The 14,508-nt window shown below is 46.7% G+C and overlaps 1 protein-coding gene across 5 annotated transcripts in view; it reads right to left on the reverse strand.

Moving 5' to 3' along the window:
- Positions 1 to 14,508, reverse strand: part of Grip1 (glutamate receptor interacting protein 1) — a 386,557-nt gene that overhangs the window by 2,004 nt on the left and 370,045 nt on the right. For all 5 annotated transcript variants that reach the window (XM_052165139.1, XM_052165137.1, XM_052165136.1 and 2 more), the window contains one exon: positions 959 to 1,105. In XM_052165139.1, the coding sequence (XP_052021099.1) occupies positions 959 to 1,105 (147 nt within the window). The remainder of the gene's footprint in view (positions 1 to 958; positions 1,106 to 14,508) is intronic.

The raw sequence follows: 14,508 nt of genomic DNA on the forward strand, positions 1-14,508 counted from the left end.
CAACTCCCTATTGATGCCCATTTGCCAATTACTCTGGGACTGGCTAGGACAGCCAGAAAGCATAGATATTGACCTTACGATTCATTAACAGTAGCAGAGTTACAGTTAGGAAATAGGAATGGAAATAATCTTATGGTGGGGGGGGGGTGTCACTACAACATGAGGAGCTGTATTAAAGGGTCGCAGTGTGAGGAAGGTTGGGAGTCGCTGGCTGTGGTTTTCAATTACCCTTCCATGCTTCCTAATGCTCAGAATTCCTTCCATGGTTCTCCCCCACTTCTGACAAGAAGCTCACCATGGGTAACTTTATCTAATGCCCAATCTTCTAGAAATCTAGATCTGGCTGGGACACTGCCTCTAAGCGACAGATCTAACTTGTGAACTAAGTCCCATCCGGATGTGCTGAAGTTACGGAGGACCAGATAGGCCCAAAGCAGGCAGCTTATATATACCTCCCTGCTCTCCCCTGTGAACACCTGCTTCCTCACCATGCCCCTATTCAACCATGACAATACTGCTTTTCTTTGTGGTGTATGTGTGTGTGTGTGTGGGGGGGGGGTGTGTGTGAGATGTGTGTGAGCATAGCTGTGGCACTCAGAGGGAGCTGTCATTATCTTCCCAGATTGCTCTGTCTACCTTATTTTCTTTGAGACGGGGGTCTTCTTATGGACGCTGAAGCTCAGTGCTTTGGCTAGACAGGCTGGCCAGTGAGCGCCAGGGCCATCTCCAGGCTGGTGTTTGAGAAATGAACATTCCAATGAAAACCCTAGCATTGAGCTCAGTGTCTGGATATGCAGGGAGCAGAAACAGACTTCCTTATGCAGCCGTTCACTGCTAGCAGTTCATAGTTTGAGGACAGGAAAGCCGGGACTGTAAAGTGAAGGCCTAACCGTGCCTTTGGAGAAAGCTGCTGCCTGTAGGTCAGGGGCAAGGAGTCAGGACTCTGCCGAGGCCTTACCTGTAAGAGCCTGTCATAGGGCTTCAAGCCACCAAGATCACCTGGCCCAGCTGGGCGGATATTTTTGACATACACCCCTTTCTCCAGCAGGCCATCTGCCACGCTGAACCCAAAGTCCTCCATGCCAGAGTCCTTGTATAAGGTCACCTGGAAAGTGTGAAAATGTCAAAAGTTAGCTGAGCGGAGCTTCACAAACTAGTTTCACAGTCATAGAGTGAACTTGCGGTGTCAGCATTAGAACAGTTTCTGCCGACCAACCCTGCTGCTCTGCTCCTACCCCAAGAATGTCCTTAGAATTTGTAAAATCTGAGCCTGGGCTGACAAAGGAGGAGCAGAGAGTCATGTCTTCGTTTTTTATGTTATTGCGCCTCTTCCTATTTTAAAAAAAAAAGTGTGCGCCTGTGCCCCGAACAACTCTTCCCCCAAACCCCCACCCGCTCTTGGGGGTTGGGGGTGAGTTGGCACAGAGTCGAGGACAGACTCTGGGAGCAGGTGAGAAATGCCACAGTAAGCTCTCTGAACGTTGTAGCAAGCTCCTCTCCTACCCTCCGCCCATGCCCTGTTGGTCCCAAGAAAGCATGTCTTCTAAACAGCAGTTCCCGATTGGCTGGCATTGTCTGCATCAGCAATCCTTGGTCTCTCAGGCAGTCCTCAATTAGGTCCTCCTGCAGGAGATGCTTTTGTGGCTGCTCCGCCCCCAGCATTTACATAGAGGCGCTGGGGTTCCTGCTACACGCATAGTGTATAGTTAGTGTGTGTGTGTGGTGTGCACACATCACGTGTCTGTTGGCCAGAGGGCCATGTTAGGTACATGATACTCTGGTCTACCCTGATCCATCACTCCTAGCCTTATTCTCCTGAGACAGGGTCTCTCATTAACCCTGGAGCTTGACGTGTTTTGGCAAGACTGACTGACTGGCCGGCAAGCCTATTGATTCTCTTGTCTCAAATCAATCCTGAGATCTTCCTGTTCCCAATCTGGTACTGGGGTTCCAAGCATGTACCCCCATACCTGGGTGCTGGAGATCTGAACTCAGGTCCTCATGATTGTACAGTGAATGCCTTTACACCCCTCCCCAGCTGACTCCCCCACCCCCAGACTCACAGCCTCCTTTCAAATTACAGCCATCAGGTAGAGGATATAGAGGGCGGGTTGGTGTATACTATCTCCCTGGAGTAGTCCCCAAGTTTGAGAGAAGCCAGTGGTTGCTAATATATTAAATAATAAACCTTGTCTGCCTCCTACGAACTTGGTCTGCTGAATACCATATTCCATATCCCCCCTCTCCTTCTGAACCAGAGCCGTGAGTTGGAGTATTTGATTAGCTGAGACACCTCATTACAGCACCCATTATAACACCTCTACGTATTCCTGTTATAAGCATCACTTGAGGACTTGGCCTGGCTGTTTGCAGTGCTTGTCCCAAAGTTTTAGCACCTCAAGGTGACTGCCATCCCATAGCTTACTTGACACCCAGGCACCCAAGCACAGCTCCCAAAAGCTTTCCCCCACCTTTCTTCTCCAGCTGGTCACCCACAAGAGTCGATCTGAGGCGCAAAAAACAACCCATGTGTACAAAGCAAGTGTACACTGACCAAATGTTTGTTTGTTTCTTTCTTTCTTTCTTTCTTTTTTTAGTATTTTGGATTTGGTTTTTCCGAGACAGGGTTTCTCTGTGTAGCCCTGGCTGTCCTGGAACTCACTCTGTAGACCAGGCTGGCCTCAAACTCAGAAATTCGCCTGCCTCTGCCTCCCAGAGTGCTGGGATTACAGGCGTGCGCCACCACCACCCAGCATAGACCAAATGTTTCTTAAACCCCTCAGCGTGTTCTTAAGATTGATCTGAGCATTGGAAGACAACTGACAACAGAACTGAGAGTCACACACACAGCCACGGAATATACACTGAGTTCTCTCATCCAGCACTTTACATTCATGTGGGCCATGAGTTGGGTACTGTTTTTATTAAGGTTTATTGGGTGCCCTCCGAAACCTGACCCTCCTTTAACAAGGATTTGGCCTTACTTCACAAACTAATCATACACACACACACACACACACACACACACACACACACACACACGTTCCTGTCAAATAGTAGAAACAAACAATCCCCTCAGAACTATACAAGGCAAGGAAGACAGCCTGGTCTTTTATAACAGCTTTAGATTTTTTATATCCAGTTATTTGACTGAAGAGAGGTATGGACCCCTGAAGGAAATACAAAAGTGGCCAGTTTGGGGATTTTCTTTCACTGGATAGAAAGCTTAAAAAAAAAAAAATCAAGCTTCCTGGGTCAGTACTAGGTGTCAGCCAGCTCTGTGGGTATGGTAATCTTAGAGGAAAGGAAATTCCATTTATACGGAAGTAAGTAGTCGCCAATGATACAAGGTAAGAAACTGGGACCAGGTTATCAGACTCCAGACACCCAGTGCCTAGCCAGCATCCTCTACCTGAAGCCAGAATGCTCATTCTGATGCTAACATGAAGGCATTTATGTTTATTTGCATTTTTACATTTTTTTATTTTAATGTATATAAGTAAGCTGTCTCCATGACACCAGAAGAGGGTGTCAGATCATATTACAGATGATTGTGAGTTACTATGTGGTTGCTGGACCTGAACTCAGGACCTCTGGAAGTATAGCCAGTCCTCTTAACCAGTGGGACATCTCTCCACCTTCATGTTTTTTACATTTTTTTTTAAATGCCTTAAATTAGACAGTGTTAGTCTAACACTCCTGTCTCTTTCCCCCAGGCACACACTGAAGAAAAGGTTGGAACTGAATAAGGGAAGTGTGTGTGTGCATGTGTGGTGTGCACCTTAGTAAAATCCACACCTCATCTGGCATAACACTAGCTATGTAGGGGGAGTTTAGTGGTTTGCCGTCAGCCAAAGTAACTCTCACTGTGAGATTTGTTACAAATATTTGTTATTTATAACAAATAACAAAGTAACTCTCACTGTGAGATTTGTTATGAATATTTGTTATTTATAACAAATAACAAAGTAACTCTCACTGTGAGATTTGTTACAAATATTTGTTATTTATAACAAATAACAAAGTAACTCTCACAGTGAGATTTGTTACAAGTATTTGTTGTTTATAACAAAGCTAGTAAGCTTCCTTAGTGGCCTTGCCTGGCCTTTGTGGCACATTATCCCCATGCAGCTTTTTGAGAAAGGCTGTTGTCTTGTTTACTGATTTATTTCAACATTCTAACCAAGCTCCTGTCAAGTGGTAGCATCTAGTGCTGAACAGAAAGGGCTCCTTCTGATATTCCTCGCCCTAGCTCACTCCTCATGCTGTGCTGTGTTTTTGCAAGCTGGTGCTGAGGATGTATGTGAGAAATACGAGGGATTGAGTCTGGGTTCAAGGAACCGCCCTCTGAGGCTCTGCCGTTAGAGCCTGCCCAGCACCAACATGGTTGGACAGGAAAGGTGCACGCTGGTGACATTATGTGGCCCTGATTAGAGAGCACACCTTTGATATTGAAGCCAGCCTGCACCACCTGGTGATCAATGACCTTTGGGGTTTTGGACTGAGGGGTGCTAACTGAAAGTCCACTGTCAACAGAAGCTGGACTTCATTCTTGTAATGTCTATGAGACTTGAAGTTTCAACAAGAAACAGGATGCTATTGCCTCTACTGTGTGTGTGTGTGTGTGTGTGTGTGTGTGTGTGTGTGTGTGTGTAGCAGGACATTTAGACAGAAACCCAGACAGGGACAGAAACTTACCCAAGGTCAAAGAGAAACCAACCAATGGAGACCGCCTTTAAAGCAAGGGCACTGATTGTAAAGCTCTGACCTCTTGACCATATACTGTTTTATTTAATGTATGGTTTCTTTAAGATGCTCTTTTCAGGCTGGGCTGGTGTAGCTGGGTGGTAGCGTAGTTACTTAGGATGCCCAGGCCCTAAAATCAACCCCAACACAGCCAAACCCAAAAAAACCTTCCCTGCAAATCTAAACAGACAAAAAACCATTTAGGACCTTCTGTAATTGTTTTTTGCCCCAGGCCATAAAAATGGATGATATTTGCACGTATTTCTTGGAGAAAATTAATTTTTTTTCTAAAGTTTCATTTTATGTGTATGTGTATTTTGCATGTTGGAACATATGTGCACCTTGTGGGTGCCTGGTGCCTGCAGACGCATAAAAAAAGCACAGGACCCCTAGGAATTGGAATTACAGATGGTTGTGAGCTGCCATGTGTGTGCTGGGAATCGAACTTGGGTCCAAGTACTCTTAGCCAGTAAGCCACCTCCTCAAGCCCTGGAAGAACAGGTTTTTTTTTTTTTTTGTTGTTGTTGTTGTTGTTGTTTGTTTTGTTTTGTTTTTTTGGATTTTTTTTTTTTTTTTGAGACAGGGCTTCTCTGTGTAGCCCTAGCTGTCCTGGAACTCACTCTGTAGACCAGGCTGGCCTCAAACTCAGAAATCCGCCTGCGCCTGCCTGTGCCTGTGCCTCTGCCTCTGCCTCTGCCTCTGCCTCTACCTCTCAAAGTGCTGGGATTACAGGCGTGCACCACCACTGCCCAGCTAACAGTTTTTTAAAATAGTAAAGAATCACCTCACATCTAGGCAGTCATGCTGGTGACAGTTTGTGGCCATGACAAAGTGGATTTGGAAAAGCCCACGAGGCCTCAACTCTACACAAAGAACCACACGCAACTGAGGCAAGCTGGTGAGAGAGAGGTGGCCTTCCCCAAGGAAGTGTGCAACATTGGCTGTCCATGCCAGGTGGTCAGTCCTGAAAGCATACATACAAGTAACATTATATACACAGTAGGTCATATTTAAGAATATAGATGCTGGGTGGTGGTAGTGCATGCCTTTAATCAAGGCACTTGCAAGACAGAGGCTGGCCTATCTCTGTGAGTTTGAGGCCAGCATGATCTACAGAGCAAGCTACAGGACAGCTAGGGCTACACGGAGAAACCTTGTGTCATAACCAACCAACGAACAAACAAAACCAACAGGATTATCTATATATATCTACCTCCATCTCTGTCTAAGTCTCTCTGAAATAACAAAGAGGCCATGAATTTGAAGGAGAGTGGGGGAGGGCTTGGAGGGAGGACAGGGAAGGGAGAGACATTATTCTATCATCACATATCTTGTAAGATAAAGATGCCAGAACGCCACGCCTCCTCATGTGTGTCACTCTGTGGCTGCAACTTTCACAAGCTACATTGACTCCAGTCACTTTAATACCTCAGGATAGTAGTTTTAGACAAATGCCAGACTTTGGTATCTGTTCTCTAAAGAGCTGGTCATTTTCTTCTGAATGGACAGTTCTCAAGTAAAGACGTGGCTAACAAGTGTTGGAAGGAATGCACAACGTCTCCAGTCACTGGAGATGCAAATTAAAAGCAGGATAAAACATAACCCCCAGTCAGAGAGGTCATCATCACAAAAGATGGAAGAGAAATGGTATCAGGGATGTGCAGAGAGGGGGATCCCATCACATGCACTGTTGGGGGTAATGTAAATCCCTTCAGCCACTGTAGACATCACTAGGAAAGTTCCTCAAAAAGTGAAAGTAGAACTCTAGGTTGGGGGATGGTTTTATGCGCTGTGTATTCTAACTGCTATGCTCAGAGATCTGGTTGTAGTCTCAGTCCAAGACCCTGTGGATGCCTGAAATCACACAGAGCATCAAACTCTATCCACAAACACACAGATACCCTCACAGTTGATCTGATATGGTGGTTGTGATGGTTTGTATATGCTCGGCTCAGGGAGTGGCACTATTAGAAGGAGTGGCCCTGTCAGAGTAGGTGTGTCACTGTGGTGTGGGATTTAGGACCCTCATCCTAGTGCCTGGAAGCCAGTCTTCTCCTAGCAGCCTTCAGAGGAAGATGTTGAACTCTGAGCTCCTCCTGCACCATGCCTGCCTGGATGCTGCCATGCTCCCACCTTGATGGTAATGAACCTCTGAACCTGTAAGCCAGCCCCAATGAAATGTTGTCCTTTGTAAGACTTGCCTTGGTCATGGTGTCTGTCCACAGCAGTAAAACCCTGACTAAGACAATGGTTCATTTGTATTATAAGTTATAGACCATGATTGAGAGAATCCAAGACAGGAACTCAAGGCAGGGGCATGGAGCCTGGTACCAAAGCAGAGAGCAAAACAGAATGCTGCTATCATCTTGTTCCCAAGCTCCTGTTCAGCTCTCGTTCTTATATAGCCCAGGCTCACCCACATCAATGATCAGTCGAGAAAATGTACCACAGACACATCCACAGGCCAATCTGATGGAGGCAGTTTCTCAATGGAGGATCCCTCTAGTGTCGAGCTGATGACCGAGATTAGCCACCAGAGAGGACTACTTAATCACTAATGGGCAAGATGAGCTGGGGATGAGAATAGACTGGGAACTGGGAGGACCCACCTCCTAGGTGGGAGGGTGTGAGATTTCACCACGCTACTGAGTACAGCAGTGTAAAATTTGCAGTCTGAAGAATGTTTTGTTTTTGGAGTTTCCCATTAAAGAGCTTCAGACTACCCTTGGCCACAGGCAATTGAAACTACAAAAAGTAAGAACACAGAGGGGATGGCATCGCTGAGCTTGTAGAATAGTCTTCTATCTCAACGTCTCATTAAATGGCAATTAGTGCTGGTATCTGGTGAAGTCAGGGTATTTGGGAATCACGAATAGAATATAGGTTCGAAGGAGCTTCCTATGACATCACACAACCCCATCAATCAAGTCCAGTCTCAGAGTTCACTGACAGACACCTGCATCTGAATAATTTCACTGAGGTTGCAGAGAATGACCTTCTCCTGCCTGGCCCTGGCCCTCTTACTTACTAGCTAGAATTACTTCATAAAAACAGAGTGTGTTCTTCAATTAGCATTGTCTGATTAACACGGCTGGTACAGGAGAGGCAGAATGAATGCTAATTTCAGTTTCAGAATGGAAAATTACTTGGTCCTGTGGAGCGTCCCACATTTGTTGAGTTCAAGTGTTTTGGTATTCTTTTGGATGTGCAAAGGCATTTGCATTTTGGAAAGGCGGGGTCTTTTTTTATGTTACCCCATGATCCTTTCCTTAGGACCTACCGATGAGCCTTGGACAGTTCCTGTCCCCCTTCTGGTATCAGCTACCACCCCTCCAACACCCCGCATTTTTGACTAGAAGGGAAGTTTCTACATTTTATTCTCAAGAGGAGAAAAAGAAGAAGGTCAGAAAAGGGAAGACGACAAACAGCCAATGCTGACAGACTGGCAGTCCAGGGGCCGTTTACTGGTAGGTGAAATCTCTGTTCTTGAGTTGCCTGCCTGTGTGCTGCTCCTGGGCTCTGTGGGTATTTTATCTTTGACTCATTTTCTTCTCTGTTTGAGCCACATCTTCTGTGTGATAGGTAACGTTCCTGTGGAGGGACCATAGCTCCAGCTCCTAACCAGCAGTGTGTGGCTTTTTAACTCTATGTTACTTGCAATAAGATACACTGTTTAGCACTTTGGGCTCCCTGATTGGCTGAGCAAGGAAATCAACACCCTTAACCAGAATCCTTGCATTTGGAAAATGTACCAAGAGTTGGGAGATTTTTCTTTGCTTAATTGGCTTGTGACTCTTAGGTATCTGCTCTAAAGGCCAGAACCTGGGAGGGGCTTGTGTTTTGAATGAGAAAGGCCCCCAAAGACTCAATGATTTGAATACTTGGTCACCAGGGAGTGGCATTATTTGAAAGGATTTGGAGGTGTGGCCTTGTTGCTGGAAATGTGTCATTGGGGGCTGGCTTTGAGGTTTCAAAGATCCCATTCCAAGCCCAGAGCCTCTCTTCCTTCTGCCTGCGGATCCAGATATAGAACTTCCGCCTTCACCTGTTTCTCCAGCACCACGTCTGTCCGTGTGTTGCCATATTCCTTGACGTGATGACAACGGACTTCTGAAACTGTAAGCAATCAAGTCCCAATCAAATGTTTCCCTTTGTCAAGTTGCTGTGGTCATGGTGTCTCTTCACAGCAATAGAACACTGACTAAGTGCTAAACAACTATTGACACCCAAAACTGCCACTGTCAGCCAGTTAACTAGAACACTAAAGATGAATTAGCTCACAAGCCTCTGAGTCCAGGATACCGGCCAAGCCCTTTGCCTTTCAACAGCTTTACATATGATGCTTCTCGATGGTAAACTGTTCAGGACGAGGGGCTACTAACTGCTCTAGCATAGAAATAAAGGTTTCTGTGGGAAGATGCCCTGGGGTGAGAAGATACTGAGTTTTAATAGCTGGCTGTTGCCTTTCCTAGGAAATTGCTTACGAGTAGTAAATTAACACAGATGAAGCTAATTGTTTCAAATTTACATAAAAGGCCCCAGAAATTTATAATACACTCATGGGAAACACAGTCTGGCTACTCTCAAAATAGCCACAATAACTCACACTACGAAGCTCTGCTTGCCTGGAGATTGCTGGTGCTAACTTCTGATTTATTTCTGGGCCTCCCAACCTTTCAAGGATTCTGAAGTTTTAGTCATATATCCTCCACACACAGACAAAGCCTTATCCAGGCACTTTCTCCAGTATGATTACTTCTGATCTTCCAACAACTCTGTACAAGAAAATCATTCTTTCTTCCAAAAATGTCATGAAGCTTTGAAGAAGTTGACAGAATGACTTGTTTTGATCTAATGCAACCACGCCAGGATTCAATACTGGAGCATCTGACCTCATTTGCTGGGTGTCTTCTACCAAATCATGATTTCTGTTTGGATACAGAATCTTCTCCATGGCTAGGCGGCCTATATTCCTTTTCAAAGGCCCAACAAACTAAAGATGAATCCTTTATCAGGGTTGCAGTATTGCTTCTCATTTGCGCCCTCTTGTGGCCTCTGGAAACATCACACAAAATTCTGCTCGGAAGATGGCTGTCTTTTTTTTTTTTTTTTTTTTTTTTTTTTTTTTCTTTTATTTTTTTTATTATTCGATATAATTTATTTACATTTCAAATGATTTCCCCTTTTCTAGCCCCCCCACTCCCCGAAAGTCCCGCAAGCCCCCTTCTCTTCCCCTGTCCTCCCACCCACCTCTTCCCACTTCCCCGTTCTGGTTTTGCTGAATACTGTTTCACTGAGTCTTTCCAGAACCAGGGGCCACTCCTCCATACCCAAAACATAATCCACACATCAAATGAGGTACAAGAAGAAAGGAAGATGGCTGTCTTGAAGCTGGTTTTACCGTCTCTTCTTTCTAGCCCAATGTGAATACAGGCTATCTTGTAGAATCTCTATTAGGGAGAGGCCTGGGGGTGGGGGGAGCTGGGACTGAGGTATTAACACAGTAGCAAGGTTTTTCTGTTCTAAAGGAGCCAATGTATCTCTTGATACAAAGCCATGAACCAGGATAGATACAGTTCAATGGAGATCAGCCCAATTCTGTGACTTCACACAGTTGCTTCAAAGTCTACAGCCTGGGCAGGAGCTATGGCAGCTGGTAGCGAGGCCACTGAGATTCGAGTTCCGATCTGTTTTACATTTTTAAGCTAGACTACCTGCTTGTCTGAACTGTATCCACAGGTAGAGATCAGAAAGCCCATCGATGCTTTAACCAGAGCCAATTCATCCCCTTTCAAGAGCAACTGAGTACAGCACCTTGGTCAAGTCACAGTAAATGACAGTCACCCCGGAAGCAGTTCCTAAGCCCCGACAGCCTCCTCCTAGCTCAGTCTCAGTTGTTTTTTTCTAATCAAAGCAACACCTCTCTCCCAGCCACGATGCTGATTTCCTTGGAAGCCAACAAGCAGGCAGCTGGGATTACTCCTGGCAGCCGCTACCTGGGCAGCCATGTTCCTTTAAGCAAGGCCTTTCAAGCAATGCCAGCTTTGATGATGGGCCTACCTTACCTATCTTGGAGGGGAAAAAAGAAAAGAATAAAATCTAAGACTCCATCTTCCCAGCCAGCTCTTTAGCCCAAGAGGAAGCAGATCTTGTTTATATCCCTAGAAACTCCCAGGTTCCCAAACAAATTGGGTCAGAGAGGCAGCTGCTGCCTCCAGCAGGGGAGAACCCTTGGCAGAGGAGGAAAAGGGCCAAGGGCTTCTGATATTGCCTACTGCTGCTCCCTGGCGTCCTGTGGCACCGAGGGGTGAGAATCAAGGGAGAATCCAAGTGTTGGCTCTAGGCTGACTTCGTCCCGGCTGAGGGAGGCTGGCCCTTCTGAGGAACTGTGGTGCATGGACGCCTGCTTTCCTCATTTACCCCGGAGCACCTGAATAATGCATTTATTTCACAGGGAAATGGAGAGTTCAACTCCAGCCACGGGAGCTAATGGTCACGTAGTAATGGGCCGCCGTGTCTCTGGCCTTACGTCTTTGCCTCGGCTGCTTCTGAGCACGGGCCGTGGGCGTGGGCGTGCTGTTCCTGGTGTTACCTCATGGCGCTGGCACTCCACACTCAACCTCTGCTGCCTGGTTCTCCTGTCACTCCAGCCTGGCTTCTCCAGCTCTGAACCTTTTCCAGTTCCTCTCTAGGTTAAAGATGTCTAATTCCCCGAAGACCCACATAGGCCTCTTTGATTGAGGGACCAATTGTCAGCTCCTGTCAGAGGCACAAGGTCCGACACTGAGCCTGTGAGAAGCAAAGCCCAATGTTCCTTGCATGCATGGGGGAGGTGACATGCATGGGGGAGGTGACATGCATGGGGAGGTGACATGCATGGGGGGAGGTGACATGCATGGGGGAGGTGACATGCATGGGGGAGGTGACATGCATGGGGGAGGTGACATGCGTGGGGGGAGGTGACATGCGTGGGGGGAGGTGACATGCATGGGGGAGGTGACATGCATGGGGGAGGTGACATGCATGGGGGAGGTGACATGCATGGGGGAGATGACATGCATGGGGGAGGTGACATGCATGGGGGGAGGTGACATGCATGGGGGAGGTGACATGCATGGAGGAGGTGACATGCATGGGGGGTGGTGACATGCATGGGGGGAGGTGACATGCATGGGGGGAGGTGACATGCATGGGGGGAGGTGACAAGTTGGAACTGACCAGGGTCCTACTGAGCAAAGCACCCGTTGCCTTGATTTTATTTCCTCCTTGTAGACGGATTCCTGGAAACTGCCCAGTGCCTCAGATAAGGAAGGATCACTAAATCCCATCTTAAAGAGAGAAAAACCTAAGCCGTGGGCTATGCTGATATGCCTTTACAGACCACAATACTGCTGACAAGAGATGCGGCAAGGCTGTATGGAGGGAAGGTATAGAGTGCTCTTGCCCTAACCCGTGGACACTGGTGAAGCAGGCTGACCACCAGAGAACCCCGCATCTTAAACAAACACCCTATAGATAATATGAAATTCTACAACCTACAAATCAGTCATCACAGAGACATGCAGGGACATCGGGGATTCAGACCCATGACAGAAGGCATAAAGAAGATCAGAAATAGCAACAAGGCACACCGCCTTGAAAGCCCGTCTCATGGCACCTTTGGAGGTCATATGAGATATGGGATGTCACCTTCCTCGGACTGTAGAGGTGGACAGCTCACAAAACATGACAAGATACTGAGTGGGATCTGCCTAGCAAAAGTGCAGGGGACTCCTGAGTCACCCTTTGGAATGGACAGCATGACAAGGGCAGTCCCTGGGCAGAGGTGCCGTCTGAGACCCCTTATGTCACCGACTGATAAGACACCTCTTGATTGCTCTTTAAAGGACCTTTGAACTTTGTCCTTGCTGTCATCCGTGGTCACTGAAGTGAATTTAAAAAGCCTTTTTTTTAAGCATGAGCCATTTTTTCCACATTTGTTGTTGTTGTTGATGTTTGTAAGGTTTAAAAGGATAGAACTGCGGCCATTGGAACGCATGCATTTTGAGGATCGCCAGGGACATTGTTTAATTGGGATGTGCAACCCAAACTCTACCTTGTCATCCTAACCAATGTTCCCTCGTAAGTGTTCACGCTGTTGTCTGCCCTCGGCGTCACAGGGCATAATCTGGCTGCCAGGCTGACACAGTGACAGGCAAGGAGCCTCCATTTCTGAGTGAACCCAGTCTCCTGGCTTTGCTGTCTGCCCTTGCTGGCTGCAAGTCTTAAGTCTTACGGCACTCACTCAGGTTTAGACAGACCGGAAGTAAGTCTCTGAACGATGCTGACTGTACCTGGGAAAATGGGCGTCGTGAGGTCTCCCTCCCCTGCCAGCAGGTGCTCCTGCTCCATCTTTTTGAAGTGAGGAAACCCAGACCCCTACTCTAGACTTCTGAAGGGAAAGGAGCCCAGGAAGGCGGAGCTACAGATAATAGCCCACGTTCACGCACGACTGAGTGAGCTGTTTTTAGCTTCCAGTGATTTCTACTGCAGGCAGTCCTGAGCCAGCAGCTTGGAGGTCTGTGCCTGGCAGGCAGACTCTAGTAATCCACCCGGGTGATTTCAAAGAGTTGGTGAAGAAGAATATTTGCCTTTCATCTTCCTCCCCCACCCCCAGGGCCACGCCCATTCCTAACTAGGGGGCGGGGCTACAAAAGAATCTGGCTTCAACCCCAGTGATACCTGAACGAGGAGCAAGGCAGCAGGCACCCCACTGGCTCCCTTCTGACGAAGGCACTGCAAGCTTGGCTGAGGAAAAAGCTGAGGCTCTAGCACTGCCTCAGAGTGACTCAAATGTTCTGGTGCTGAGCCCTCAACAGCCTTATGAATGAAAAAACAAAAAACAAAAACCAAAAAACCCTGGGAAACTATTTTAAGAATCCTTCTGTCAAGAGACATAGACAAATAGCTGCATACAATTGAGTGCTACACTCCTGTTGGAAATCATGCACGACAGGGTACCAGTGAGTGTCCACAGGAAATCATTTTTAAAGTTCAACTGGGCTGAATGCAAGGAACGCGCCATCTTGTAAAAGAGGTTTGTTTTTTTTATTTTATTACTTTTTTGTTTGGTTTGGTTTGGTTTGGTTTGGTCCCTGAAGGTGTGGATGGAAGTGAAGCTGTGATTCATTACAAAAGTAGATCGAGTGGCCACCAAAGGATGCTTAAGATTCCGAAGGGGAAGGAGGACAGTTATCAGTGCAGCACAGCTAAGATCACACGTCCCTTATCTACAAACACAGAGAGAGAGTTTGTGATAAACTGCCGCAGAAAACATGGCTTATTTTAAAGATAAAACACAAAAGCTCCAGGGCCCGAAATGGAGAGGTGGACAGTGTCCCCTCTCCATCCACCCTTCTGTGTCTGCGATTACGATTACATTAGAATAATACCCAGAACTAGCAAGACTTCTGACCATGGTTCTCAGTCTTTAGACCTCAAGAGAATCCACTGACAGTGTTGCTAAAATGTAGGTGTTCCTGGCCCATGGTCCCTGAAAACACAGAGATTCTGTATTTTAACTCCATGGTGATGGTCATGTCTCATCTAGAACCCAAACAACTATCTAAAGTTTTGCTCTTCAGACTGTTTTCTGAGGTTTATTAGTAACTCTTGGAATTAGTTCAGTGCCGTTGGTACTTAAGAAACAGCAACAGCAAAAATGTCAGTGTGTACTGGGTGGTGAAGGTTGGATTCATTCATAGGAAGGCACTGTGTACTGAG

The sequence above is a fragment of the Apodemus sylvaticus genome, chromosome 20, assembly GCF_947179515.1.
Source record: "Apodemus sylvaticus chromosome 20, mApoSyl1.1, whole genome shotgun sequence".
In the NCBI taxonomy this organism is placed as follows: Eukaryota; Metazoa; Chordata; class Mammalia; order Rodentia; family Muridae; genus Apodemus; species Apodemus sylvaticus.